The sequence below is a fragment of the Littorina saxatilis genome, linkage group LG10 (genome assembly GCF_037325665.1).
Source record: "Littorina saxatilis isolate snail1 linkage group LG10, US_GU_Lsax_2.0, whole genome shotgun sequence".
Classification (NCBI taxonomy): Eukaryota; Metazoa; Mollusca; class Gastropoda; order Littorinimorpha; family Littorinidae; genus Littorina; species Littorina saxatilis.
In genome coordinates, this window is record NC_090254.1 from 29,113,587 (window position 1) to 29,139,035 (window position 25,449).

The following is a 25,449-nucleotide window of genomic DNA, read 5'->3' on the forward strand; positions in this document are numbered from 1 at the left end:
CCCCGCGGGTTAGGGGGAGTCCCATATTGGTTGGGACGAGAAAGAATTTACGTACCCGATGCTACCCAGCATGTCGTAAGAGGCGACTAACGGTTCTGTTTCTCCTTTTACCCTTGTTAAGTGTTTCTTGTATAGAATATAGTCAATGTTTGTAAAGATTTTAGTCAAGCAGTATGTAAGATATATGTTAAGTCCTTTGTACTGGAAACTTGCATTCTCCCAGTAAGGTCATATATTGTACTACGTTGCAAGCCCCTGGAGCAATTTTTTGATTAGTGCTTTTGTGAACAAGAAACAATTAACAAGTGGCTCTATCCCATCTTTCCCTTATCCCATCTCCCCCCTTTCCCCGTCGCGATATAACCTTGAATGGTTGAAAACGACGTTAGACACCAAATAAAGAAAGAAAGAAAGAAAGAAAGAAAGGTTTGTAAGTCATGTTTTAAGACCTATTTTTGGCCTGTTTTGATTTTTGTTTGAACTCCCTAAAGTGTTTGTGGCTGATGTTTTATGATTAGTTTGGATTGTTTAAACTCAAGCGTGGAACATGGCACAGAGTTTTCTGTTTTATTGGTTTTGGACAGCAATCAAGCATGTGAAAAATAATGATCAAGATTTACTTTGAATTTTAATCATAATCAAAATAGATATACATGATTTTAGCTCATTTGTTGATTAATCATTAACACTTAGCAATGAGGAGTGTCTGCATGGACAGGCGGACAGCTCATCAGCCGTCCGTCCGTCCGACTTGAGATTTGAAACTAAACACATTTCTAGGTTTAGATCTCTGGAAATTACTCTGGTCTGGTTAATCTGGGTCATCTTTCCAGGTATGTCAGTAAGGTCCAGTTCTTGTCAAAATGTATAATATTCTTCATTTTCTATCGATAGAGATAGAACAGCAGATAGTTTTGTTCTAATGCATATTACATGTACTTCTGATGAAGACGAGTTGTATGAGCATTGGCTTTCCTTGTTTGTGTACAGTTTTTCAACACAGTTTTTTCATGATGTGACTTGTATTTGATTAGTGAAAATGTGTGTGTGTGTCGTGCCCAGGCATGGGAATTGTCCGTCGAAAGGCAAATTTCCGCTGAAATTTTTGTTCTGTTGAAAAAAGCATACGTGTCCGCCGAAAAATTAATGGGGGAGGCAAAAATGGTTCTGCCCCCGGACCCCCCAAGTAAGGCTTTGCGTCGTCGACTTTGCTTTCACTAACAGATTTTTTAGCCTTTTTTTAAGTTTTTCAATTCCCATGCCTGGTGCTGTGTTCCTAGAATTGCAGAAATTGGTAACATTTTACCCATTTCATTTTATCGGCAAAATGATGCTCATTTAGCTAAATCGGCAGCATTTTGCCAACAATGTGTAAAGGTAACTGGCCTAAACAAGGGCCAGCCAGTCCGTTACTTTTTTTTGCTTTACCTCTCTATTTTTGTTATGGTCTGTGTCTATAATTCTGAAAATGCATGAAAACTACTTGTTTGCTGATTCTGCGAATTCAGCGATTCTGTGAAATCCCCACCACATATGTTAATGTATTCAGTGGGGAATGAAACTAGCACCTGTTGATTTACTTCCAAATTTATGTACCTACTTTTTCAAGCAACCTGCACTACAAACCCAAAAATGGGATTTCCACCACTTACTGTTCCTGACACCATTTGTTTCACTTTTAGTATTTGAACATTTTAACATGAATATGAAGGAGTGTTAAAGTTGTATTAGCTGCTCCTGTAACTTTGCAAATGGCTTTTGTGATACTAATGACATATGATTTCTCTTGATCAAAGTTCAATCTTTTCATAAGTCTTTATAACATTCAAGCTTGATACAAGCAAACATGATATTGTCATCAAGGTCAAACAAACTGTCAAATTTGTCATCACTTATTGACTGTCTTAAATAAAACAATTAAAACAATTCATCAAGTTTTTGCTTTGTCATTTGCTGTGGATTCTTTGTGAAGGATGCTGCTGTTACTGCTACCATTCTCTGTCGCATTTGTCAAAAACACAACAAAGGCGTCAATAGTAATATTTCAAGTAACTTTATTGCCCTCATCAAAACAAGGCAATTGTTGTATGTGAACAAGCAATACAGATTTTCATAAGAATAAACACATGGTTCCATCTCCATCTCTGTCTCTCAAACTATGATAATTAAAATCTACACACAATCACAATGCTGGAAAACCTGCCTTACAGTTCATATCAATGAATAATTCAATGCATTCATTCATAATAGCATGTCACATGTAATCATAACGCCAACATGTTACAAACAATAACAACAGACAGGTGGAAAGAAAGGTCCACTCTCACTGCATTGGCTGACGGAAAGAAAAGAGAGAGATATGTTTGGTTGTTTTTGAGGTTTTGCATCTGCACAAGAGAGACTCGAGAGAGAGAGAGAGAGAGAGAGAGGGGAAGAGTGAGAGAGAGAGATTGGTATTGAAGATCGGTGACTTGGACCGCACTGACCTTAACTGTACTTGACTGTGTTTAGTAAGTCTTCACTTTGTAGCTTTATTTGTAATGTGTGTATGTCAAGTCCTTGTTTTGTTGGCTAACTTGGAAGGTGTGTAACGTCAGTCTAGTCCTCACTCTGAAGCCTTACTTTGAATTAGTGTAGAGTACGTCCTCACTTTATAGTCTTACTTAAAATTTGTGCTTGGCGAGTCCTCAGTCAATGAATAATTCAATGCATTCATTCATAATAGCATGTCACATGTAATCATAATGCCAACATGTTACAAACAATAACAACAGACAGGTGGAAAGAACTCTCACTGCAGACAAACACCGGTATAATATGCATGTTCATCACTGACGCCCAGCAGGAACAGGTACAGTCACAAACTAATTCTTATATATATATAAGGCTGTTGTTCATCACCTCGTATCGCCTGCCTTTTGCTAGATATTGTTATGACAATAATTGCCAAAAAGTGGGGGGTTATCGTTCCCAGCCACACACAAAGTGATATCAGAGGCGGGGTTACCTGTATTCGATCCTGTTACCCGCGCTGCCAGTTGCCGCAACGAGAGTTGACGGAACTGTATCGCGCACTACCTACTGATCTAAATCCCGGGTTCCTTAAATAAAGAAAGAGGGAATGAATGAAAGAGAAGAAGAAAGAGAGATTGTTGTTGGATTTGGTTTTGCGTCTGTACTAGCTGAGCCATTGGCTGACGCAAAGAAAAGAGAGAGATATGTTTGGTTGTTTTTGAGGTTTTGCGTCTGCACAAAAGAGAGAGAGAGAGAGAGAGAGAGAGAGAGAGAGAGAGAGAGAGAGAGAGAGAGAGAGAGAGAGAGAGAGAGGGAAAGAGTGAGAGAGAGAGAGAGAGAGAGAGAGAGAGAGAGAGAGAGAGAGAGAGAGAGAGAGATTGGTATTGAAGATCGGTGACTTGGACCGCACTGACCTTAACTGTACTTGACTGTGTTAAGTAAGTCTTCACTTTGTAGCTTTATTTGTAATGTGTGTATGTCAAGTCCTTGTTTTGTTGGCTAACTTGATTGGAAGGTGTGTAACGTCAGTCCTCACTCTGAAGCCTTACTTTGAATTAGTGTAGAGTACGTCCTCACTTTATAGTCTTACTTAGAATGTGTGCTTGGCGAGTCCTCAGTCAATGAATAATTCAATGCATTCATTCATAATAGCATGTCACATGTAATCATAATGCCAACATGTTACAAACAATAACAACAGACAGGTGGAAAGGTCCACTCTCACTGCAGACAAACACCGGTATAATATGCATGTTCATCACTGACGGCCAACAGGAACAGGTACAGTCACAAACTAATTCTTATATATAAGGCTGTTGTTCATCACCTCGTATCGCCTGCCTTTTGCTAGATATTGTTATTACAATAATTGCCAAAAAGTGGGGGGTTATCGTTCCCACTGAGCCACACACAAAGTGATATCAGAGGTGGGGTTACCTGTATTCGATCCTGTTACCCGCGCTGCCAGTTGCCGCAACGAGAGTTGACGGACTGTATCGCGCACTACCTACTGATCTAAATCCCGGGTCCCTTAAATAAAGAAAGAGGGAATGAGTGAAAGAGAAGAAGAAAGAGAGATTGTTGTTGGATTTGGTTTTGCGTCTGTACTAGCTGAGCCATTGGCTGACGGAAAGAAAAGAGAGAGAGATATGTTTGGTTGTTTTTGAGGTTTTGCGTCTGCACAAGAGAGACTCGAGAGAGAGAGAGAGAGAGAGGGGAAGAGTGAGAGAGAGAGATTGGTATTGAAGATCGGTGACTTGGACCGCACTGACCTTAACTGTACTTAACTGTGTTTAGTAAGTCTTCACTTTGCAGCTTTATTTGTAATGTGTGTATGTCAAGTCCTTGTTTTGTTGGCTAACTTGGAAGGTGTGTAACGTCAGTCCTCACTCTGAAGCCTTACTTTGAATTAGTGTAGAGTACGTCCTCACTTTATAGTCTTACTTAGAATTTGTGCTTGGCGAGTCCTCAGTCAGAGTCCTCACTTTTCATGCAGTTTGTCAGGTGTAATGATCCTAATATAAAACCTATACCTGATGAATTTTCGTAAGTATCTACCCAAAACAATTATAACAATACCCATCTCTATCTAAACCCACAGTTTTTTTTGAGCTAACCTTGTTCCCTGTCGAGGTCTTCAGAACGCATGTCTGAGGTTCTGGTCCTCACAGGGAGAGAAGTTCGAGTATGTGTGTGTGTGTGTGTGTGTATGTGTGTGTGTGTGTGTGTGTGTGTGTGTGCATGTGTGTGTGTGTGTGTTTTGCGTGCGTGCGTGTTTGCTCGTTTGGTGGTTGACGTTGCTGTTGTTTTGTGTGTGTTTGTTTTGTTTTTGTTTTTAACAGGTCAAGCCGAGTTGTTCAAAAGAACAATAGCATGTGGCAAACAGATTTTGCACTCAAGCAGTTTTTTGTATCCACTCCTGTTTCATCATCACGTCTGGTAAATTGGAGAATGCTACAAACGGGAGACGGTCATATAAGTCAAATGTTGAATTGCACAAACAGAACATGGCCATATTGTTATACTGGAGGGTAATACCATAACAAGACGACCATTTTTGTATATTGGTTAGTCACACAAATTGGAGACGGCCGTATCGGTATACTGATGAATCACAGAAACAAGAGACGGTCATTTTGGTGGACTGGTGAATTTCACAAACAGAAGACGGTCGTTTTGGTAGACTGGTGACTTTCACAAACAGAAGACAGTCGTTCTGGTAGACTGGTGACTTTCACAAACAGAAGACAGTCGTTCTGGTAGACTGGTGACTTTCACAAACAGAAGACAGTCGTTCTGGTGGACTGGTGAATTTCACAAACAGAAGACGGTCGTTTTGGTAGACTGGTGACTTTCACAAACAGAAGACAGTCGTTCTGGTAGACTGGTAAATCACAGAAACAGTAGACGGAGAGCACAATAACTGAAACAGTGACAGTCAAAGAATGTTCCTTTCTGTCCTTCCGTTTTTCGTTCCGAAGTCTTCGCCAGCTGTTCACATCACGATGCATTCCTTGACTTTTCGGCCGTCTGAAAAAGATAGGACAGAATCAAAGTTATGTCCCCTGACGTGGAGTTAAACACACTCGACTCACAAATAAACAAAGATCAGCAGTATGTCTGCAAATTTTGTCATAACAATGTGTGATTCCAGTGAAAAAGCTAACACAGAAAAGTGATACAGACGAACCATGTTTTACACACAGTGATCAATCACGCCGTTTTTTCTGCTGACACCCGCCAAACAACTTTACCAGCAAACACCCAGAACCCCATATGGTTCTGAATGACTTACTCTTTTTCACATGCCGTATGCATTTAGAGCGCTTATTTCCCTTTGTTTCTCAGCCTAACTAACACCCACCTTTGTCAAACATAGTCTTGATGGACTGGCCACACTCCGGGCACCGCGAAATGCCCGAACAGCAATCCTTGCACAAAGGACGGTGCCCGCATGGCACCATGAGAATCTGGGCATCCTTGAAGAAGCAGTGTTTGCACTTGCCCTCCTGGCCGCCGTTGGTCTGAGCTAGCGACATGCCGCTCATGGCTGCTGGGAGTGCCTGAGACCTTCTGGTATCCCTGGCGACACAATGACGATGTCGCTGTGTTATTATCACGTGAGATTTGTCAATCAAAACACAAGGACGGTAGGTTTATAGAATGTTTAGACCTTGACAAAACCAGACATTTACTAATGAGGTTGTTAAGTAAATTTAAGATTTTTCGTTAATGCCACAACCCCAACGGAAGTTTTTGTGTGCTTTTGTTCATCAAAATCAGCAAAATAAACCACCCCTATGCTCACTACCATTAATTTGAGTACAAGAGATGACAGAATCCCATGTCTGAATATTTGGTGTAAGCTGGGCTGCATTTAATAGAGGACTTTCGCAGACATGAATTGTTAACCTGCATGATCGTTAAGAATTGGCTTGTACTCTCCAGCCCTGTTATATATTTCAAAGATATAATGTACTCCTGTACGTGGACATGCATATCCTGGAGAAGGATTTCCGCTTCTTCTGCCCTCGGGTCCCCCGGACGACTGTCACAGGCAAGCGACTGAGATGAGAGTAAACCATTACCGAGAAACTTCTACTTCTTTTCGTTCTCCTTTTTATTTTCTCAATATTCTCACCTGCATGTATTCTTCGTCTTCTCTTCTCTTTATATCAAAATGTCCTCAAATATGTCCGCCATCGTGTTTAAATTTGCCAGAATATATATACTGCCAAGGATCCGCTAATATAAACATAGGATCTCTGTTTCATCATTGTAGATATCACATGTCATAATAGTGCCATCGAATTAAAGTTTTGTTTAAAATAAAATAAAAATTAAATCTTACATCTGCGCCACGTATCGCTTGATGGCGTCCTGGACCTTGGGGTGACCTTGAGGACAGGCGTCCAGTGCGGCCAGCCCCAAGTTGTTGGTGGCGTGCGGGTCAGCGCCGTGCTGCACAAGGAAGCAGGCGATCTGTGTGCGTGTCTCCTCCTTCACCTTGTCCAGCTGGCCTAGGATGGCCATCAGCTGCAACAGTCCAGGATTTTCAGTTAAGGGATGAATAGGAAATGCCATAATTATAGTGCTGTGATGTTAGGATTTAACAGAAATGTGCAGGAGTTATTATTAATCCCGAGAAGTCGCATACTGCTGCGTCATTCCTTTGTGCATGTTTTTATTTGATCTGTGATTGAATTCGTGATTGACCTTTAGTTGATGAGTGTATTATGGTGGCATGTGTGCAGCATACATATACGTATACGTATGTTTGAAGAAAAAGACTAAAAGCTGAAACTGTTATTGCTTTATACTTCGTTCAGTTTTTGTTGTTGTATATTTGCCAAAGTATCCATATTGAAATTCAGGCTGGTTTATGCTCCTTGAGTGAAAGCAAGCCGTCATTCCCCTTTTTCTGCAAGTTTGTGTTCGAGAGGGCGGATTCTTACCATAGTATTAAGTCAGTCTCGGCATAGCCTCGATTGAGCATCATATTATTGCACCCAGTTTTGACAAGATATCAAACGATACGAAGATTGAAAGGCCCGAGGTAAAACTTGTACGTATGACACGGGATAGCTGAACAAGAAGGAACATATCGTATTATTTAGCACTACGTATGCCTTAAAACAAAGAACTATGTGTGAAAATGTAAATAGTTTTACACATGACACATTTATGTCATGCGATCACTTACAGTGTCCCTATCAAGGAGGATTTTATACTGACATTTGTCTTATCTATTTTCGTTAAGTTTTCATCAAACTCACGGATTTAACTTCAGACGTAGTCGTACCACCCTCTATGCAAATATATAACAAGTCGCGTAAGGCGAAAATACAACATTTAGTCAAGTAGCTGTCGAACTCACAGAATGAAACTGAACGCAATGCAACGCAGCAAGACCGTATACTCGTAGCATCGTCAGTCCACCGCTCATGGCATAGGCAGTGAAATTGACAAGAAGAGCGGGGTAGTGGTTGCGCTTTTCTGTATCTCTCTTCGTTTTAACTTTCTGAGCGTGTTTTTAATCCAAACATATCATGTTTTTGGAATCAGGAACCGACAAGGAATAAGATGAAAGTGTTTTTAAATTGATTTGGAAAATTTAATTTTGATAATAATTTTTATATATTTAATTTTCAGAGCTTGTTGTTAATCCAAATATAACATATTTATATGTTATTGGAATCAGCAAATGATGGAGAATAAGATGAACGTAAATTTGGATCGTTTTATAAAAACTTTTATTTTTTACAATTTTCAGATTTTTAATGACCAAAGTCATTAATTAATTTTTAAGCCACCACGCTGAAATGCAATACCGAAGTCCGGGCTTCGTCGAACATTACTTGACCAAAATTTGAATCAATTTGATTCAAAAATGTGGGCGTGACAATACCGCCTCAACTTTCCATAAAAGCCGGATATGATGTCATCAAAGACATTTCTCAAAAAAATGAAAAAAACCTCTGAGGATATCATACCCAGAAACTCTCATGTCAAATTTCATAAAGATCGGTCCAGTAGTTTGGTCTGAATCGCTCTACACGCACGCACACACACACACACACACACACACACACACACACACACAGACACATACACCTCGACCCTCGTCTCGATTCCCCCCTCGATGTTAAAACATTTAGTCATAACTTGACTAAATGTAAAAAGAGACCGATGCGCACGTTTAGATCCCGAGATTGCAGCGACAGTGTGAACCACAGAGCTAGCACACACAACCTCGAAGATGGCATCATGCTGCCAACGTGGTAGGGGGAAAAAATAGCGTGGCACACACAATTCTTACCCTGAGGTGATCAAGAGAGTAACAAGAACAGGAACACAAAAGAAGAAGAAGAAGAAGAAGAAGAAGAAGAAGAAGAAGAAGAAGAAGAAGAAGAAGAAGAAGAAGAAGAAGAAGAAGAAGAACAACAACAACAACAACAACAACAACAACAACAACAACAACAACAAATGGAAGACTCACCAGACCCATTTCCTCCATGCCCCTAGCCAGGCCTGCCAGCGTGACATGTAGCGGTGTGTTGCCCATACTGTCACGTCCGTTCACATCGGCACCTACACCACATAATATCTGTCTTTGATATATACTACCAGAGTTACTCTCTCTGTCTCTCGCTCTCTCTCTCGCTCTCTCTATCTCGCTCTCTCTTTCTCTCGCTCTCTCTCTCTTTCTCTTGCTTTCTCTATCTCTCTTTCTTTCTCTCTCACACGGTTTAAAATGCCCTGCTCCACATACTACTTTTACATGATTTTATAATGCTAATATATTTATAATACGCTAACGACGTTAGTCCATCAAAAGCGTCAAAACGTCTCTCTCTCTCTCTCTCTCTCTCTCTCTCTCTCTCTCTCTCTCTCTCTCTCTCTCTCTCTCTCTCTTCTCTCTCTCTTTCTCTCTCTCTCTCTCTCTCTCTCTCTCTCTCTCTCTCTCTCTCTCTCTCTCTCTCTCTCTCTCTCTCTAGCTCTCTCTCTCTCTCTCACCATGTTTGACCAGAAGCTGGACACAGTCTTTGGCCGCTTCGTGGGCAGCCACGTGGAGAGGTGTCTGCTTCTCATCGTTGGCCACGTTCACTGTGGCGCCGCCCTGAAAACACACAACTTCTCAGTCTTCCTCCTCTTCTTTTTCTGCGTTCGTGGGCTGAAATTCCTACGTACATTCGTGAGCTTTTACGTGCACACGCAACTCACAATGCCATGGTCAAAACAAGTCAAAGCAAGTACGCAAAGCGAAGAAATCTCCATTTTTCTGCGCACATACTGACTGAGACTTATCGCAAACATCACGTATCTTACACTTATCATGCACAATCAATTATAGAAAAGCCATTGAAAACACAACTTCACTCCCTTGCATATTTTCCTGATGATTTCCCTCTAATTCTTGTTTAGTTTATTATCTCAAGTTGTCCTGTTGGCTTGCTTCTGTTTTGAAAGCCCTTTTTGTTTCGTTTTGCTTTGTTAATTGTGTTACTTGTTAGTTCTGAGGAGGCCGTCACAGTCAAATAGTTTACAGCTGTCTTGTATTTGTCATGAAGACTAAGGTTCTCTTTTGTTTTTATTAAGGTCACACCAAATCAAGTAATGCACAAAAATAAATGTGTAACAAGATTTGAAGAAACAAGAAATTCCTCCGAGGTAGGAAAAACACCCCCGTTGGTCAAAGGGAAATAACCATTCTCACTGCCACCAACTGAGAAGGTTATTTCCCTTTGACCATTAACATGTCCCTCTATAAGTCCTTGTAGAATCTTAATCCACCAATAACTCCCTAACCGTGTGTTTGACTGGTCCCAATGTTTGTAAGGACCGTCTCAGGAATGTATAGAACTTGTTCACCAAGTTTGGTGACGATCGGTCCGTTCATTCTTGAGATCTATATGCGAACACAAACACACACCCAAACAAACAAACAAACACATCGAGCGAATCCTATACCGGGGGTGTAATAAAGGTGAAAAGACATGAGCTTTTTAGAACCATTTGTATTGTAAAAGACCTAAACGAAACCAATGTCATGCATGGACACTGCCATGTAAACTAAGAAAGGAAACAAACTTGCATCAGTCCTGGATAGCCATACAGGTTGTGGGGACGATAACAAAAAGCAATAACCAACCAATCAAACATTGGTTCGGCGCACACACCTTTTCGATGAGAATCCTCATGCAGCTGTCATGGTCGTTGCACGCACAGACGTGAAGCGGTGTGAAGCCATCGCCCTTCTTCTCGTTCGCTGTCGACCGGTCCCGACGAATAATGCGATCCACTATCCTGAAATGGCACGTGATACACACATTGTATTAAAATCAAGATGGGTCTAGAATGAAACAGATTATGTGATTGGTCAGATTACCGGCGGTCAACTCTCTCTCTCTCTCTCTCTCTCTCTCTCTCTCTCTCTCTCTCTCTCTCTCTCTCTCTCTCTCTCTCTCTCTCTCTCTCTCTCTCTCTCTCTCTCTCTGTAGATGCTCTCTGCCTCTCTCTGTCTCTGTCTGTCTCTCTGTCTGTCTGTCTGTCTGTATGTCTGTCTGTCTGTCTCTCTCTCTCTCTCTCTCTCGCTCTCTCTCTCTCTCACACACACACACACACACACACACACACACACACACACTCGCCATGCTTCGCTCCGTCGGGCTCCAATGATGCTTTGGTCGGACGTCAATCAACGATGATAACCTCGAAGTTTCAAATGGAAGCCCATCAATTTGTCATTGATGTAACCAGGAGCAGACAAAATGTTCCCTGGATAGTGTGTATGGTTTCGACCATGAAATAATCTTTTGTTGTATGTCTGTTGTCAAGTGCATGAAACATTTGAATTTCATTTGGAGGCAAAACCAGTCAGACAGGAATGAGTTTGGGCGAAGTAAATAGCTGTACAGAATTCTGCTTCGCCGAACGCAGAACTAGAAGTCACCTGGAGCATAACAAAAAGCTATAGGTAAATTCTGTCACTTCTTCCGCATGTCTCCCGATGAATTGAAAAAAAAATTCAAGACCAAAGTTTGTCTCGGTGACGTTACATCAGCAGTTGACAATGACGTGTTAGGTGACCGCCAGGCTGTGCATGAATGCGTATCGCACGTCGTTTACACTTACTCAGGCTCGTCTCTCATGCAGGCATAGTGCAGAGGGGGGTGTCCTCTTTTGTTTTTGCTGTGAACGTCAATGCCAGGCCAGGACAGGATCACCTCAGCGACTGACACCTTGCTCTGAGACACAGCGTCGTGCAAAGGCGTGTCTCCGCTGTTGTCCTGTTTCGTCAAGATGAGAAATATGATCAGATGAGATGAGACTAGACAAAACACGATAAGGTAAGGTAACAGATTTCTGTATTAACACGGTCAATGGCGCACGGAGAATTTTTTTTCACATCCAGCCCATGAGGGACTATTCTAATAAATATATATCGATCAAAATGTAAGAAACATACTTTTTAGCACGCAACTCTACACATAATTGAAACAGATAAATACAAGAATACACGCGGAGTATATTAAACAGCATGTAGCAATGTCAGCACAGAAAGTGTTTTCTGGGTCGAACCCACGCCGACAGACACGAGCTGGTTTCTACGCCAGACGAGCTATCCATTAAGCTATGTCTACATTCAAACACAAACAGCAAGTAATGCAGAAATAACACAAAAAGCATTTGCTACATTAATATTAGACACAACAAAATAGTTTCAGAGACAAAAATGCCATGAACTTGATAAACAGAAATGCCATGTAATTGATACACAGAAATGCTGCAAAATACAAAAAACAGAATCCCATGAACATCCAAAACAGAAACACCATGACATTTTAAAACAGAAATGCCATACGCTTCAAACACAAAAATACTGTACCATGAAATTAAAAAAAAAAGTTCCAAACCTGAGCGTTCAGATCCGCTCCGCGGGCGACAAGAGCCTGCATGATCTTGTCCAGGCCTGCCAGCGCCGCCTTGTGTCCGGCTGTCTGTCCGTCGTTGTTCTTGGCGTCCACCTGGCAGCCTTTCTGGATCAGGAGCTCAGCCACCTCCGCCTGACTGGAGACAACAAGACCAAGAATGAAGTAGAATAACCTTGTTGACTCTCCTCTCAAGGAGATTATTTTGCGACAGTACAAAAGAAATCCAAACACTTTTTTGTTTGTTTTTGTCTTGGTTTGTTAAACATTAAAATGTTCTAGTATCTTCCTGTTCTTGTGGTGTTTTTGTTTGTTCTTTTACAAAGGAAAACATGGACGAAACCTAGAATACTTGATACTCACGAGAAACATAAAAAAAAAATTAAAAAAAACAGGATTAAAATATAACATGATATAACCCAAGTTTTCATTTTTCATGTGTCTCTTGTCTCTGTTTGTTCACATGAAAGATGAGTAGACTAACTGGTGAATTAACCTGACGAATGTTCTGTATTGTACCAATTCATTACACGTGTCAATAATCCACGCTGCTTGTGTTTGAATCTCGGTTTAATGATGGTAGCAGTCCATCTACTGGATCTGGGTGTCTGGTAGCTCAGTTGATAGAGCACTGAACTTGCTATCCTCAGTTCACAGGTTCAAATCCAGGTCGAGCCAGACAGATGTCACCTTTATGTGATGACTGACTTAGAGACGGTATTCGTGTCCCACCCCCTTGTCACCCACCCCGTGTAACTCGTAAAGGACTCGGTGCAGGTGGCTGATTACAAGCAAACCCTTGGGTAGCGCGACTATTGTAGCTGCTAGCTTTCCTATGGGAGGAAGCAATCCGAATCAGGAATGTGACAACACAGGGTGAAACTCAAGAACTGTGTCTGAAATTTACCCCGTCCGTCAACAGTTCCACCACTCGGTAATATCTCTTGAACATGCAAATAAAACTGACGAAATGACTCAAATTTCAATGTCAAAATTACTGTTTTCCACCACGACGTTGCCTTAGTTTCAACACACTGTGAGGGTCCCCCCAGTTTCCTTAAATTTGGGTCACTGTTTTTGAATGTTACCCAATAAAAGGTGAAATGAAAGGAAGTAAAAAGGTGTTCCCCGGACTTACCCTCCAGCCAGTGCCGACATGAGCGGCGTGTCGCCATCTTTGTCCTTGCTGTTCAGATCCGCCCCTCCCGCCACCAGTGCTACTGAGACACGCAGCAAGCCACGATTGGATGCAAGGTGCAGCGCTGAGAAACCCTGAGTTTCGCTTTTGGCCTGCCAAAAAACCAATTACAAAAACGAAAAGGTTAGTTATTAGAACGTTTAATGATACACTAAACATGTTGTGATGTTTTCCTGTCTTGGATAATAATATTCAGAACCAAGAGCAAAGCCGTTCTGCTCACTATCTCAGGCACTTCTTGCTTTTTAAGAAACTAATGCCTGAAAGGATTCCGACTGTGCACAGCAAGCAGCAGGTTGTTGATTGTGGGTATGTGTCCACGTGGAGGGCGGCCCTGCCCAATGTCACATCCTGACAACATCTCAGATTGTCTTCCGAATCGTTTTACAGGAAGGCAGTGACTGTAAGTATAGACGAAACCAAACATAGGAGACATGAAAAAGTGAAACTTTAATTATAGACGAAACGAAACATAGTACTTGGCTCTACATGTTTAACGTCCATTCAACCTATAGTTGGCAATGCGGGATCGACACACAGAAGACATCACGATTGCACAGACCAGGGAGGGGTTCTTTCGTAGAAGGTCCAGGGCCAAGGCCTCCTGCTTCTCAGCCACCGCCTTGAAGAAGAGGCCGTCACCTGCCGCCTGTCCCGTGGCCTGGGCCATAGCCGCTAGCAGACCCAGCAAGTCCGCGCCAGTCTTGTTACCCCCTGGAATAGGACAGAAAAGAATTTGTTTTAAATAATTCAAACATAGCCTGTCTACCAACCTCAGCCGGAGGAGAGTAAAGACCCACCCATAGCCATCCCAAGCTAGACCCACACCCTAGACTCACATATTAATAGCCTTTCATTCAACCGGACCCGGAGGTGAATCAAGAGCCACGCTAACATATCTATTCATTTCGTTCTCTTGTCTGTTAGCATTAGACAGTCATGGAGCCTTCAAACACAACATCACCGTACACTACACGCAGATATGGCAGGAAGTGGATCCCCTCCGGTATGCTGACCACGTCAACACTGTGAAAGAACGAATCGCAGCGTGCTGTAACAATAATTATACTGCGGCACGCCCGATGACAATCACAGACTTCACGTGCTATCACAACGTACTGCGACACGCCCCATGTACTGACAGTGTGTCTCAGAGGTGTACTAATCACAGACGTTACGTGCTGATTCCGCTACTACTATTTTATTGTGAGACAGAATCTTGCTGCTTTCACAAAACCAAGAACGAATATTAAACTTGCTGTTATTTTGCTGATTGTGAACAAAAGACTGATCCAACTCTGAAGACATTTGCCTCTTATGTGCAAATTAGGAACAAAGTTCTACGTTCGTGTTTTCGGTCGGACTTTCGCTAAGGCAGACTTTTTATCTCCCACCCCGCCCTTTGCTCGATGAGCTCATAGCCTACGTGCAATAAAGCCGTCTGTCTTTCGAAGATCACACAGAACCACACGAACAACCACAAGGCATCCCACACTACTAACCATATGTTCATCATGGCAAAACCAACATGCCTACGTTTGAAAAGGAAAAAAACCGTTATCAACCAAACAGATCAGTTGAACCCATTTCTGTAACAAGTTTTAAACACTTTGTTAACATAGTACATAGTTATACGTGTAATGACAAAAGCATCGCACATACCGTTCACATGAACTCTTGTGAACACCATGTGTTTATTATGTGTGCCTCTTTTGCAAGTAGAACTATATAATAGGTCAATAATTGTTCAAACCCTGTTACAGAAATGGGTAGATAAGTGGAACACTTGTGTTTGGAGTGAACAAGGCATCCCATCTCACCCAGCCCGAACGGGACAGAGCCGTCCACGTCAGCGGAGATGAGGTCGACCTGAGCGCCAGGGGCGGCGATACAGCAGGCAGGGGCGAAAACCCAGTGTCGCTGACCGAATTTGACCACCACGTCCCCGTCCTGGTCCACCTTGATTACCTCCCCTACCTTGCCCACCGCCTGCACACAACGGACAAAATCAAAAGGGTGGAATAAAATGCAGGCCGGAAGGAAAGTAAGAAGACACTCAGTAATTCCTACTCTAAACACTGTCTCTTTCGTTGGAATGATTACTCGTACTATGATGAGATTAATGCACGTATAAAGTATTATTGTTTCAGGATTGTTACTCGTTTTTAAGAAGATCGTCTTCGTCATTGTCTTCGTCATCATCGTCGTCGTCATCATAACGTCACGCTCATAAGAAAAATACCTAACTCAGTGTTAGGAATTTCTGCAATGAGACTACAGGAGAAGCTACTGTTCACCTATCATTTGTTAGAGAGTACAAATCTCAGACCATCAAAAACCATCAGGATCATCAACTCACAGCTTTCATTTGTTCGTTGTAGCCGCCATGTCCATCCTGCAACATCTTCACCTTCTCTTCGTCGTCCAAAATTCTGACACGGCTTCCCAAGGTGATGCTGCCCACCTGCACGTTGACAGAGAGAAACAAGACACAGTCAGTGCCACTCTCTCTCTCTCTCTCTCTCTCTCTCTCTCTCTCTCTCTCTCTCTCTCTCTCTCTTTCTCTCTCTCTCTCTCTCTTTCTCTCTCTCTCTCTCTCTCTCTCTCTCTCTCTCTCTCTCTCTCTCTCTCTCTCTCTCTCTCTGACAGACGCTCTCACAGCACTGCAGGCAGCGATCAACAATATGCTGTCATGTCCAGCTCTGATATTAACATTATGATAATTATTGACATTATCCACAACATTAAGTTCAACCCTGCCATGGAACCCATCTTACTGTGGCATAAAAGACAACGAAGAAGTAAATAGGTTGGAAAACCGGAATAAACGTCCCTGTAACGGCGTCTTCGTGCGGAGTGTCCAGTCGTGTTGCAAGTTCCCTGAATGATTCTGACTGTGAAAGAACCGGAATTTTAAGGAACCTTCTACCTATTACTACTGTAATACTCCTTGAATGTGAATAGTGTTTTGTGGTTGTTTTTGTTTTAAGAATACGCATAATACAAAACAGGGAACACGATTAATGCTAAATCGATCTCGTATGACCCCCTGGGTTGAAGAAACAATAGACATCAAACAAACAAACAAACAAACAAACTTAAAAGGACACGGGATCTACCTTTTGATGTGATTGTACTGGGCTCTATAGAGTCATTAGACAGAGTCGGAAATGACTGTTTGTGCAGTCTCCAACCCATATGATGTGGGTTTAGTTCGGAAACATGCGGATATGATTATGAGATCATTCCTCACCGTGACGCCATGGTGTGTCTCCGCTACTTATTTCCAACACTTGTATGGCACCGTTTGCCTCACCTTCAAGAATTACAACTGTTCCACGTCCAATGACCACCCCGGCAGAGTTATTTCAGGAATTTGTTTATGTACCAGCAAGACGAGCTGCTACTCCGTATTAAGACGCCGCTCGTTGTCTTCAGGAGAGAGAACCGGTAAATAGATACAACAGACTTTAATCAAAATTAGCATCACTTGCTGCAACTCAATCTTCACAGTAAGCCCAATAAAGCTGTGCGTACTAAAGTCTTGGCATAATATACACGTTCAGTCCTTATTTCGCTTACCTTTTTCAAGGCACCAGGGTAGAGTCTGTATTTCTTGTTGCCAAAACTAACAATGGCGTCGCCATTGGCGGCAAAGCCCTGAACTTTGCCAACTTTTCCAACGCACTGAAAGTAAAGACAAACGCATTGTATACGTATGTATCATCGTCGTCGTCATCATCATCATCATCATCATCATCATCATCATCATCATCATCATCGTCGTCGTCGTCGTCGTCATCGTCGTCATCATCATCATCATCATCATCATCATCATCTTCATCATCACAAACAACAAAACAACAGCAGCAGCTGTAGCAGTAGCAACAACATCAACAACAACAATAACAACAATACAGCAAATAATGTCAGCTTTCGCTTACTCGTGTTTTAAACGACAAAAATGGATTTAAGAAAATAAAGCTTACACGGGTACGGCCCATCCTGAACTCAGGTCAAAATGAGTTCGGCTGTTGCACCACACTTTGAAGTAATCCCACACTTTGAAGTAAATTACTTCAAAGTGTGGGGATGTGCCCCACACTTTGAAGTAAACCCATTTTTTACTTCAAAGTGTGGGGGGATCTTCCCACACTTTGAAGTAAACTCAGTTTTTACTTCAAAGTGTGGGGGGATCTTCCCACACTTTGAAGTAACTTACTTCAAAGCGTGGGACTTTTGCATCGCCTGTTTGAGCCTGATGATTTTGTCAAAAAAAATGGCAAAGTCTTTTGGATGAGTGAACAGAAAAAGTGAGCGAGCCAAGAAACATAGTGATGTTTGTTATCAGGCTTTAAGCAATGTCCCATTGTTGAGTGTGACGAAAACTCGTGGTGACGATTTTAAAACATGTTGGGTCATGCGGAGACTATCTGGGAACAATTGGGCTAATTCGGCACGATTTTACAAGCATGGGCTCACTGTAAACCCCCCCCCCCCCCCCTACGACATTTCTCCACAAAATGTCCCCACTGTCACAATTTCCCGCCAAATGTCCGCAACTGCGATAATTTCCCGCCAAATATTCCAACTGCGACAACTACCCGCCAGATGTCCCAGCTACAATAATTCCCACCAAAATGTCCCCACTACGACATTTGCCCGTAGTAAGGGCATTTCAAGGGAGAATTGTCGCAGTGGGGACATTTGGCGGGGAATTGTCGTAGTGTGGACATTTGGCGGGGAATTACCGCATTTGTGGACATTTGGCGACGAATTGTTGTAGTGGGGCCGTTGGGGGGGTTGGGGGCGGAGGATTGTCGCAGTTGGGACATTTCCAGGGAGGATTGTCGCAGTGGGGACATTTGGCGGGGAATTGTCGCAGTGGGGGACACTTCGTGGGGAATTGTCGCAGTGGGGATTTTTGGCGAGTAATTGTCGAAGGGGGACACATTTGGCGGAGAATTGTCGTAGTGGGGCCATTTGGCGACTAATTGTCGTAGTGGGGCCGTTTGGCGACGAACTGTCGTAGTGGGGACATTTGGCGCGTAATTGTCGCAGCGGAGGACACTTGGTGGTGAGTTGTTGCAGTGGGGATATTTTGCGGGGAATTGTCGTAGTGGGGACATTTGGCAGGAAATTGTCGTACTGGGAACATTTGAAGACGAATTGTCGTAGTGGGGACGTTGGGCGGGGAATTGTCGCAGTGGAGGCCATTTGGCGGGGAATTGTCGTAGTGGGAACATTTGGCGGGGAAATGTCGCAGTGGGAGACACTTGGTGGGGAATTGTCGCAGTGGGAGCCGGGGACATTTGGCGGGTAGTTGTCGTAGTGGGGGCATTTGGCGGGGAACTGTCGTGGTGGGAACATTTTCCAGGGCGAGTCAGGCAACATTTCGCGGGGAATTGTCGCAGTTGGGATATTCGGCGGGGAATTATCGCAGTTGGAATATTTGGAGAAGAATTATCGCAGATGCAGACATTTGGCGGGAAATTGCGACAGTGGGGACATTTGGTGGGGGAGTTGTCGTAGTGGGGACATGTTCCAGGGAGCCCATGCTTGTAAAATCGTGCCGAATGAGCCCGAGTGTTCTCAGATAGTCTCCGCGTGACCCCATATGTTCTAAAATCGTCACCACGTGTTTTCGTCACACTCAACAATAGGTCATTGCTTTGGGTTGATAATAAACATCACTGACACTGTGTTTCTTGGCTCGCTCACTTTTTCTGTTCACTCATCCAAAAGACTTTGCCATTTTTTTTGACAAAATCATCAGGCTCAAACAGGCGATGCAAAAGTCCCACGCTTTGAAGTAAGTTACTTCAAAGTGTGGGAAGATCCCCCCACACTTTGAAGTAAAAACTGAGTTTACTTCAAAGTGTGGGAAGATCCCCCCACACTTTGAAGTAAAAAATGGGTTTACTTCAAAGTGTGGGGCACATCCCCACACTTTGAAGTAATTTACTTCAAAGTGTGGGATTACTTCAAAGTGTGGTGCAACATTCGGCTCATTCTCTCCCTGGCAGGACGATACAGTCCTACGCGAATCTATCAAAACAAACATACAGAGTTATCTCCCATATGGTTTTCGCGAGCACTGATCTAAATTTGAGATCAGTGTTCGCGAGACGAAAATGATTGCAGATTGGCCGACTTCGACAGTGATCTCCGTTCTGTTCTTCACAGTTATGATAAAGACATCGTTCTAAGGTCAAAACAAGTCGAAATTTTGGGACTGCTGCCGGAAGGAGACCGTAATATATGGTTTCATCACTGTCAACTGGTTACAGAAAAAATCGTCTGCTCCAGTTAGCGCCGAAACCAAACGGTTGATTATCACGTGACACTTTTGCCATATTTAGAGTTGTTTGCACAGTAAATACAGCCGCGAAAAATAGCTCGCTTGAAACTGTCTTACATATCAATTCCTTTGTAATTTAAAAATTACAAAACACCATGAAAAATCATTATCGACGATCGCGAATCTGCTTATATCAATAATACATTACAAAAAGCTCTAAATATGTTAAAAAAAAATCGGTTTCCTTGCCAGACAAGGCATCCTGCCAGGGAGAGAATGAGCCGAACTCATTTTGACCTGAGTTCAGGATGGGGTATGGCCATGTCACGACAAAGACCATTCTCCACCGCACAGTGGAAGGAACAAGAAGAAGAGACAGACAAAGGAAGAAATAAGGGGACAATGTCAAAAATAGACTGTGGCTGATTTCGCCACAACAAAAGTCCTGGCTGAACCGCAAGAAATGAAGAAAGCTGCCTAGACGTGCGTCTTCTGTGACGCCTTGGCCCGGTGTACAAGAGTCGAGGTTATAGACTATTTAGTCCGGGACAAAGTGTACCCTCAATGCAGTTTATCCTAGGCTAAAGTCTCTAACCCCACGGTCCTGTGGATTACGGAATACGTCCTCGTGATGGACATTGTGAAAGTGATAGTACAGTGGAACCCCCCATATAAGACCTCCACAAGTCTGAGGAAATCAGGTCTGCAAAAGGAGGGAGTGTTAAAACGGGGGTACATTTACACAGGTCATGAACACAAAGTCCGATAATAGAGGGTCTTAAAAGGGAGGGAGACTTAAATTTGGTGTAGGTGTGGTCTTAAAAGGGTGTTCCAGTGTACTTAATTCAAAACTGCTTGACTCCCTGTGGGGCGCCAGTACGCACCTCGGCCATACCGACGGCCCAGCCACTGCGTGCTTTCTGCAGCTGCTGCAGCTCCCCGGGCCCCACTGTGATGACCACGTTGTCTCCCTGTGTCACGTGGTCCGTCACGGGCTGATCCTGCAGTCTCGACTCGCTGTAGTGGCTCACGTCTGCACAGTCAGCGGCAAAACTCAACATGTGGAGAACTTGTCTGGCCAACAGTCCTTCCCGTGTAAACGATACTGCTCACCATCTCAGGCTTTTACATGGAACAAGACCATTCCCCAATTGTTCACAAAAAGCACCCAGACTGTCGATTTTTGGTATTTGTTCAAGTGGTCTTATCAAGTGGTCTTATCAAGTGGTCTTATCAAGTGGTCTTATCAAGTGGTCTTATCCCATGTAAAGCCTAGCAATAGCTGAGATTTATTTTATAATCGTTGACAGTTTGTTTGTTTGTTTGTTTGCTTAACGCCCAGCCGACCACGAAGGGCCATATCAGGGCGGTGCTGCTTTGACATATAACCTGCGCCACACACAAGACAGAAGTCGCAGCACAGGCTTCATGTCTCACCCAGTCATATTATTCTGACACCGGACCAACCAGTCCTAGCACTAACCCCATAATGCCAGACGCCAGGCGGAGCAGCCACTAGATTGCCAATTTTAAAGTCTTAGGTATGACCCGGCCGGGGTTCGAACCCACGACCTCCCGATCACGGGGCGGACGCCTTACCACTAGGCCAATCGTTGACAGGCAGGTAAGACGTTTAAGACATGTCAATGTATTAAATTTAAAGGACAGTAAAGTGTTGTTATTGTTATGGTGAGCCTAATCGTTTACAAGGCGGTCCTAAATCATTGGAGAACTAGCACCATATGGAGTGTATTTTGACAGCTCACCAAAGGGAGGTAAATGCTGAGGGTAGCACTCCAAGCCAGGAGCCTCCTCTGTGTACTGTAGGTCGACCTTGCCCTTGTACCCCAGTCTGTAGACGTTCTTTCGTCCGTTCTCCCATTCAACCTTGACCGTGCTCCGTGCTGAGTGCGCTGCCGGGGTCAATAGTTCAAGGACACGACCTGTTGAACCCTGGCCGCCTGCAAATAAAATAAGAGAAAACATTGAAACAGAATTTGATCTTCCATGCGCGCGCGCGTGTATGTGTGTGTGTGTGTGTGTGTGTGTGTGTGTGTGTGTGTGTGTGTGTGTGTGTATGAGTGTGTGTGCGTGCGTGTACGTGTGTGTGTATGTGTGTGCGTGCGCGAGTGTCTGTCTGTCTCTCAAACTGTCATGACTGTCCCAAAGAAGCAAAGTCGTCCTGTTGTTTCGGTTGTTGTTATTCTTCTTCTCCTTCTTCTTCTTTCTTCTTCAGCTTCTTCAGCTTCTTCTTCTTCTTCTTCTTCTTCTTCTTCTTCTTCTTCTTCTTCTTCTTCTTGTTTGTGTTGTTGTTCTTGTTGGGTTTGGTTTTTTTTTGGTCTGCTACAGACGCAAGATGATAACACGATCATTTAGGAATCAACAAGCTACATGCTTTAAATAATGATAAAAGATACGAAGGTGAAGGTGACTGACCATCCTGATCCTTCCACTCCCAGTCGTGACCCCGCTGGACCGTGGCGTCAGGGAAGATCCCCAGCACACGCATCTTCATGCTCTTGCTCCTCCGCTCTTGTTTCGCTCTGCAAGGTAACAGTAAACTCCCTGTGTCGACCTTCAACATGTACACAAAGATAGGTCGTAACATGGATTGGTCTTTATTGCGATTCAACCGTTTCACACCCCATTACTAACTCGATAACAACTCCTGTTCAATTCAATTCAATTCAGCTTAGTTGAATTCAATACAACTTTATTATCGGAATGTGGTATATATAAAGAAATGTATCTTTTGACTTGTGCCCAAATTTCACATGGTGTAAAAAAAAATAAAAAAATAAAAACCAGTACGCACGCACCTTCACTCCATACACTCACTCTAAAATAAATCAATTAACACAAAAATCACGAATTCAAAACAAATGGACGGTGACTCACGGTTGAGAGTTGGGGGTCTCGTATCTGTAGAACTGGTGGTTGCAGTCATGTTTGTCGCTGAAGTAGCAGAGGGAGCAGAGGTCAAAGTCGTCACACTCTGTGCACTTCCAGCGCATGCCCACAATACCCGACTCTCCGCACTCGTCACACACAATGTGTGGATGTCTAATGCCTGCACCATGAAAACAAAAAGTATCTATTTAGCATATCAGTGTGATGTTTTATGCCTTCACCATGAAAACAAAAAGTATCTATTTAGCATATCAGTGTGATGTTTTATGCCTTCACCATGAAAACAAAAAGTATCTATTTAGCATATCAGTGTGATGTTTTATGCCTTCACCATGAAAACAAAAAGTATCTATTTAGCATATCAGTGTGATGTTTTATGCCTTCACCATGAAAACAAAAAGTATCTATTTAGCATATCAGTGTGATGTTTTATGCCTTCACCATGAAAACAAAAAGTATCTATTTAGCATACCAGTGTGATGTCTTATGCCTTCAAAATGAAAAGCAACTGTGTTTATTAAAGATATCAGTGTGATGACTTTTGCCGATGAACCGTATGCTAGGCTTTTTGTTGCTAAGCTAGGGTCCACTGGGTTCCATATTATGCAAGTGATGTGTTCATTTTACAACGAGAAATTTCAATCAAAACTGTTGATTTCATTTAGGAATGCCGTTTGCAAATATTTCTGTTTTGCAGAAAAAGCATTAGAAATACACGCACAGATTGACTTTCTACGTTCACGCCGGAGGAAGATGTACGCCCTGTGTAATGCCTATCGTTCACGCCGGAGGAAGATGTACGCCCTGTGTAATGCCTATCGTTCACGCCGGAGGAAGATGTACGCCCTGTGTAATGCCTATCGTTCACGCCGGAGGAAGATGTACGCCCTGTGTAATGCCTATCGTTCACGCCGGAGGAAGATGTACGCCCTGTGTAATGCCTATCGTTCACGCCGGAGGAAGATGTACGCCCTGTGTAATGCCTATCGTTCACGCCGGAGGAAGATGTACGCCCTGTGTAATGCCTATCGTTCACGCCGGAGGAAGATGTACGCCCTGTGTAATGCCTATCGTTCACGCCGGAGGAAGATGTACGCCCTGTGTAATGCCTATCGTTCACGCCGGAGGAAGATGTACGCCCTGTGTAATGCCTATCGTTCACGCCGGAGGAAGATGTACGCCCTGTGTAATGCCTATCGTTCACGCCGGAGGAAGATGTACGCCCTGTGTAATGCCTATCGTTCACGCCGGAGGAAGATGTACGCCCTGTGTAATGCCTATCGCCCGCGCCGCTTACAATCTGAGGCAAGGTAAATGCTCGCACAAAATGTGCTAGAATGCGTGAACTGCTTTTTGGATATTGGCAATTTTAAGTGCCATTTGCAGAAACCCTCTCTCTATCAAATACTTGAACTTTTTCCATAGTACCCTCTCTTTACGTGAAGTTTGGACTTACTTTTGTTCCAATCGTTTGTCAAAGCCCCCAGGAGTATGGGAAGATTTACTTTGTTATGATAAATCAAGCAAGCCCTTACTATCATAGCAATCGAACAAGTTGTACAATATGTGTGCGGCGCATTGTGCGAAGAGTTTTGCCTCTGGGTAATTTGTTTTGCTTTTAATTTTGACTTCAAAGACAGAGAGTGTGACAAATAAATGTACAGTGCCAACCCATAGCGGTGTACGCCTCCTGTTCATTTTTTCCGCCGGATCTGTAAGTGTAAGGTGTTGTTCAGTTCTAAATATGAATAGCAAAGGAGCATTATGGCCATTATTGGTTCGTTCTTGAAAATTTTGACTTTAGGAATACTAGCAGGTAAGCGCAGTTTGTAATTAAGGACTTAGAGCAATAGTTAAGGGGGCGATGACTTAAGGGCTAAGAGGGGGCAAACAAAGTGCGCAACGGAACTCACGTAATACAATCTACCCAATGTCACTGCAGACACGTCCGTTTGGATGAGAAAACACTTAATAAACCTTGATGAAGCTACGCCAATGTTTATTAAGTGTTTTCTCATCCAAACGGACGTGTCTGCAGTGACATTGGGTAGATTGTATTACGTGAGTTCCGTTGCGCACTTTGTTTGCCCCCTCTTAGCCCTTAAGTCATCGCCCCCTTAACTATTCCTCCTCGTCCACCTACCTCCCTGGCCTCTACCTCCCATCCTAAAACCACCCTCCCACAACCTATTCTACCCCACTCCCTTAACTCTATCTCCCATCCTACCCCCCCCCCCCCCCCCCCCCCCCCGTACCTCCTATTCCACCCCATTCTACCCCACTCCCCAGCCTCTACCTCCTATTCCACCCCTTCCTAGATCCTACCTCCCTAACCCCTCCCCGAGTCCCCTTCCCTACCTCCCATCCTACTCCACCCTAACCGTTCCCCCAATGTGGCGGCCAAGCGCATAAAAACAACAAGTCGCGTAAGGCGAAATTACTACATTTAGTCAAGCTGTGGAACTCACAGAATGAAACTGAACGTAGTCCGCCGCTAGTGCAAAAGGCAGTGAAAGTGACGAGCCTGTTTGGCGGGGGTTGCACCGTATGCCAAAATTTGAGGGTACTGTTATAAAAGGCCTTATTGTTTCGCA

At 43.3% G+C, this 25,449-nt stretch overlaps 1 protein-coding gene across 3 annotated transcripts in view; it reads right to left on the minus strand.

The window, feature by feature from the left end:
- Window positions 1-1,719: 1,719 nt before the first annotated feature.
- LOC138978572 (E3 ubiquitin-protein ligase MIB2-like) overlaps window positions 1,720-25,449 on the minus strand; it is a 29,355-nt gene continuing 5,625 nt past the window's right edge. For 2 of the 3 annotated variants that reach the window (XM_070351317.1, XM_070351318.1), the window contains exons 3-19: window positions 22,844-23,015; window positions 22,382-22,488; window positions 21,712-21,906; window positions 20,830-20,978; window positions 17,227-17,331; window positions 16,004-16,108; window positions 15,465-15,633; window positions 14,207-14,358; window positions 13,585-13,736; window positions 12,432-12,585; window positions 11,650-11,804; window positions 10,695-10,821; window positions 9,532-9,634; window positions 9,014-9,105; window positions 6,866-7,050; window positions 5,879-6,096; window positions 1,720-5,544 (exon numbers count right to left, since the gene is read on the minus strand). In XM_070351317.1, coding sequence (XP_070207418.1) covers window positions 5,510-5,544; window positions 5,879-6,096; window positions 6,866-7,050; window positions 9,014-9,105; window positions 9,532-9,634; window positions 10,695-10,821; window positions 11,650-11,804; window positions 12,432-12,585; window positions 13,585-13,736; window positions 14,207-14,358; window positions 15,465-15,633; window positions 16,004-16,108; window positions 17,227-17,331; window positions 20,830-20,978; window positions 21,712-21,906; window positions 22,382-22,488; window positions 22,844-23,015 — 2,375 coding nt within the window. In that variant the 3' untranslated portion in view covers window positions 1,720-5,509. Of the gene's footprint in view, window positions 5,545-5,878; window positions 6,097-6,865; window positions 7,051-9,013; window positions 9,106-9,531; window positions 9,635-10,694; window positions 10,822-11,649; window positions 11,805-12,431; window positions 12,586-13,584; window positions 13,737-14,206; window positions 14,359-15,464; window positions 15,634-16,003; window positions 16,109-17,226; window positions 17,332-20,829; window positions 20,979-21,711; window positions 21,907-22,381; window positions 22,521-22,843; window positions 23,016-25,449 lie in introns of those variants that run through there. The other variant, XM_070351319.1, reaches the window with a different exon arrangement.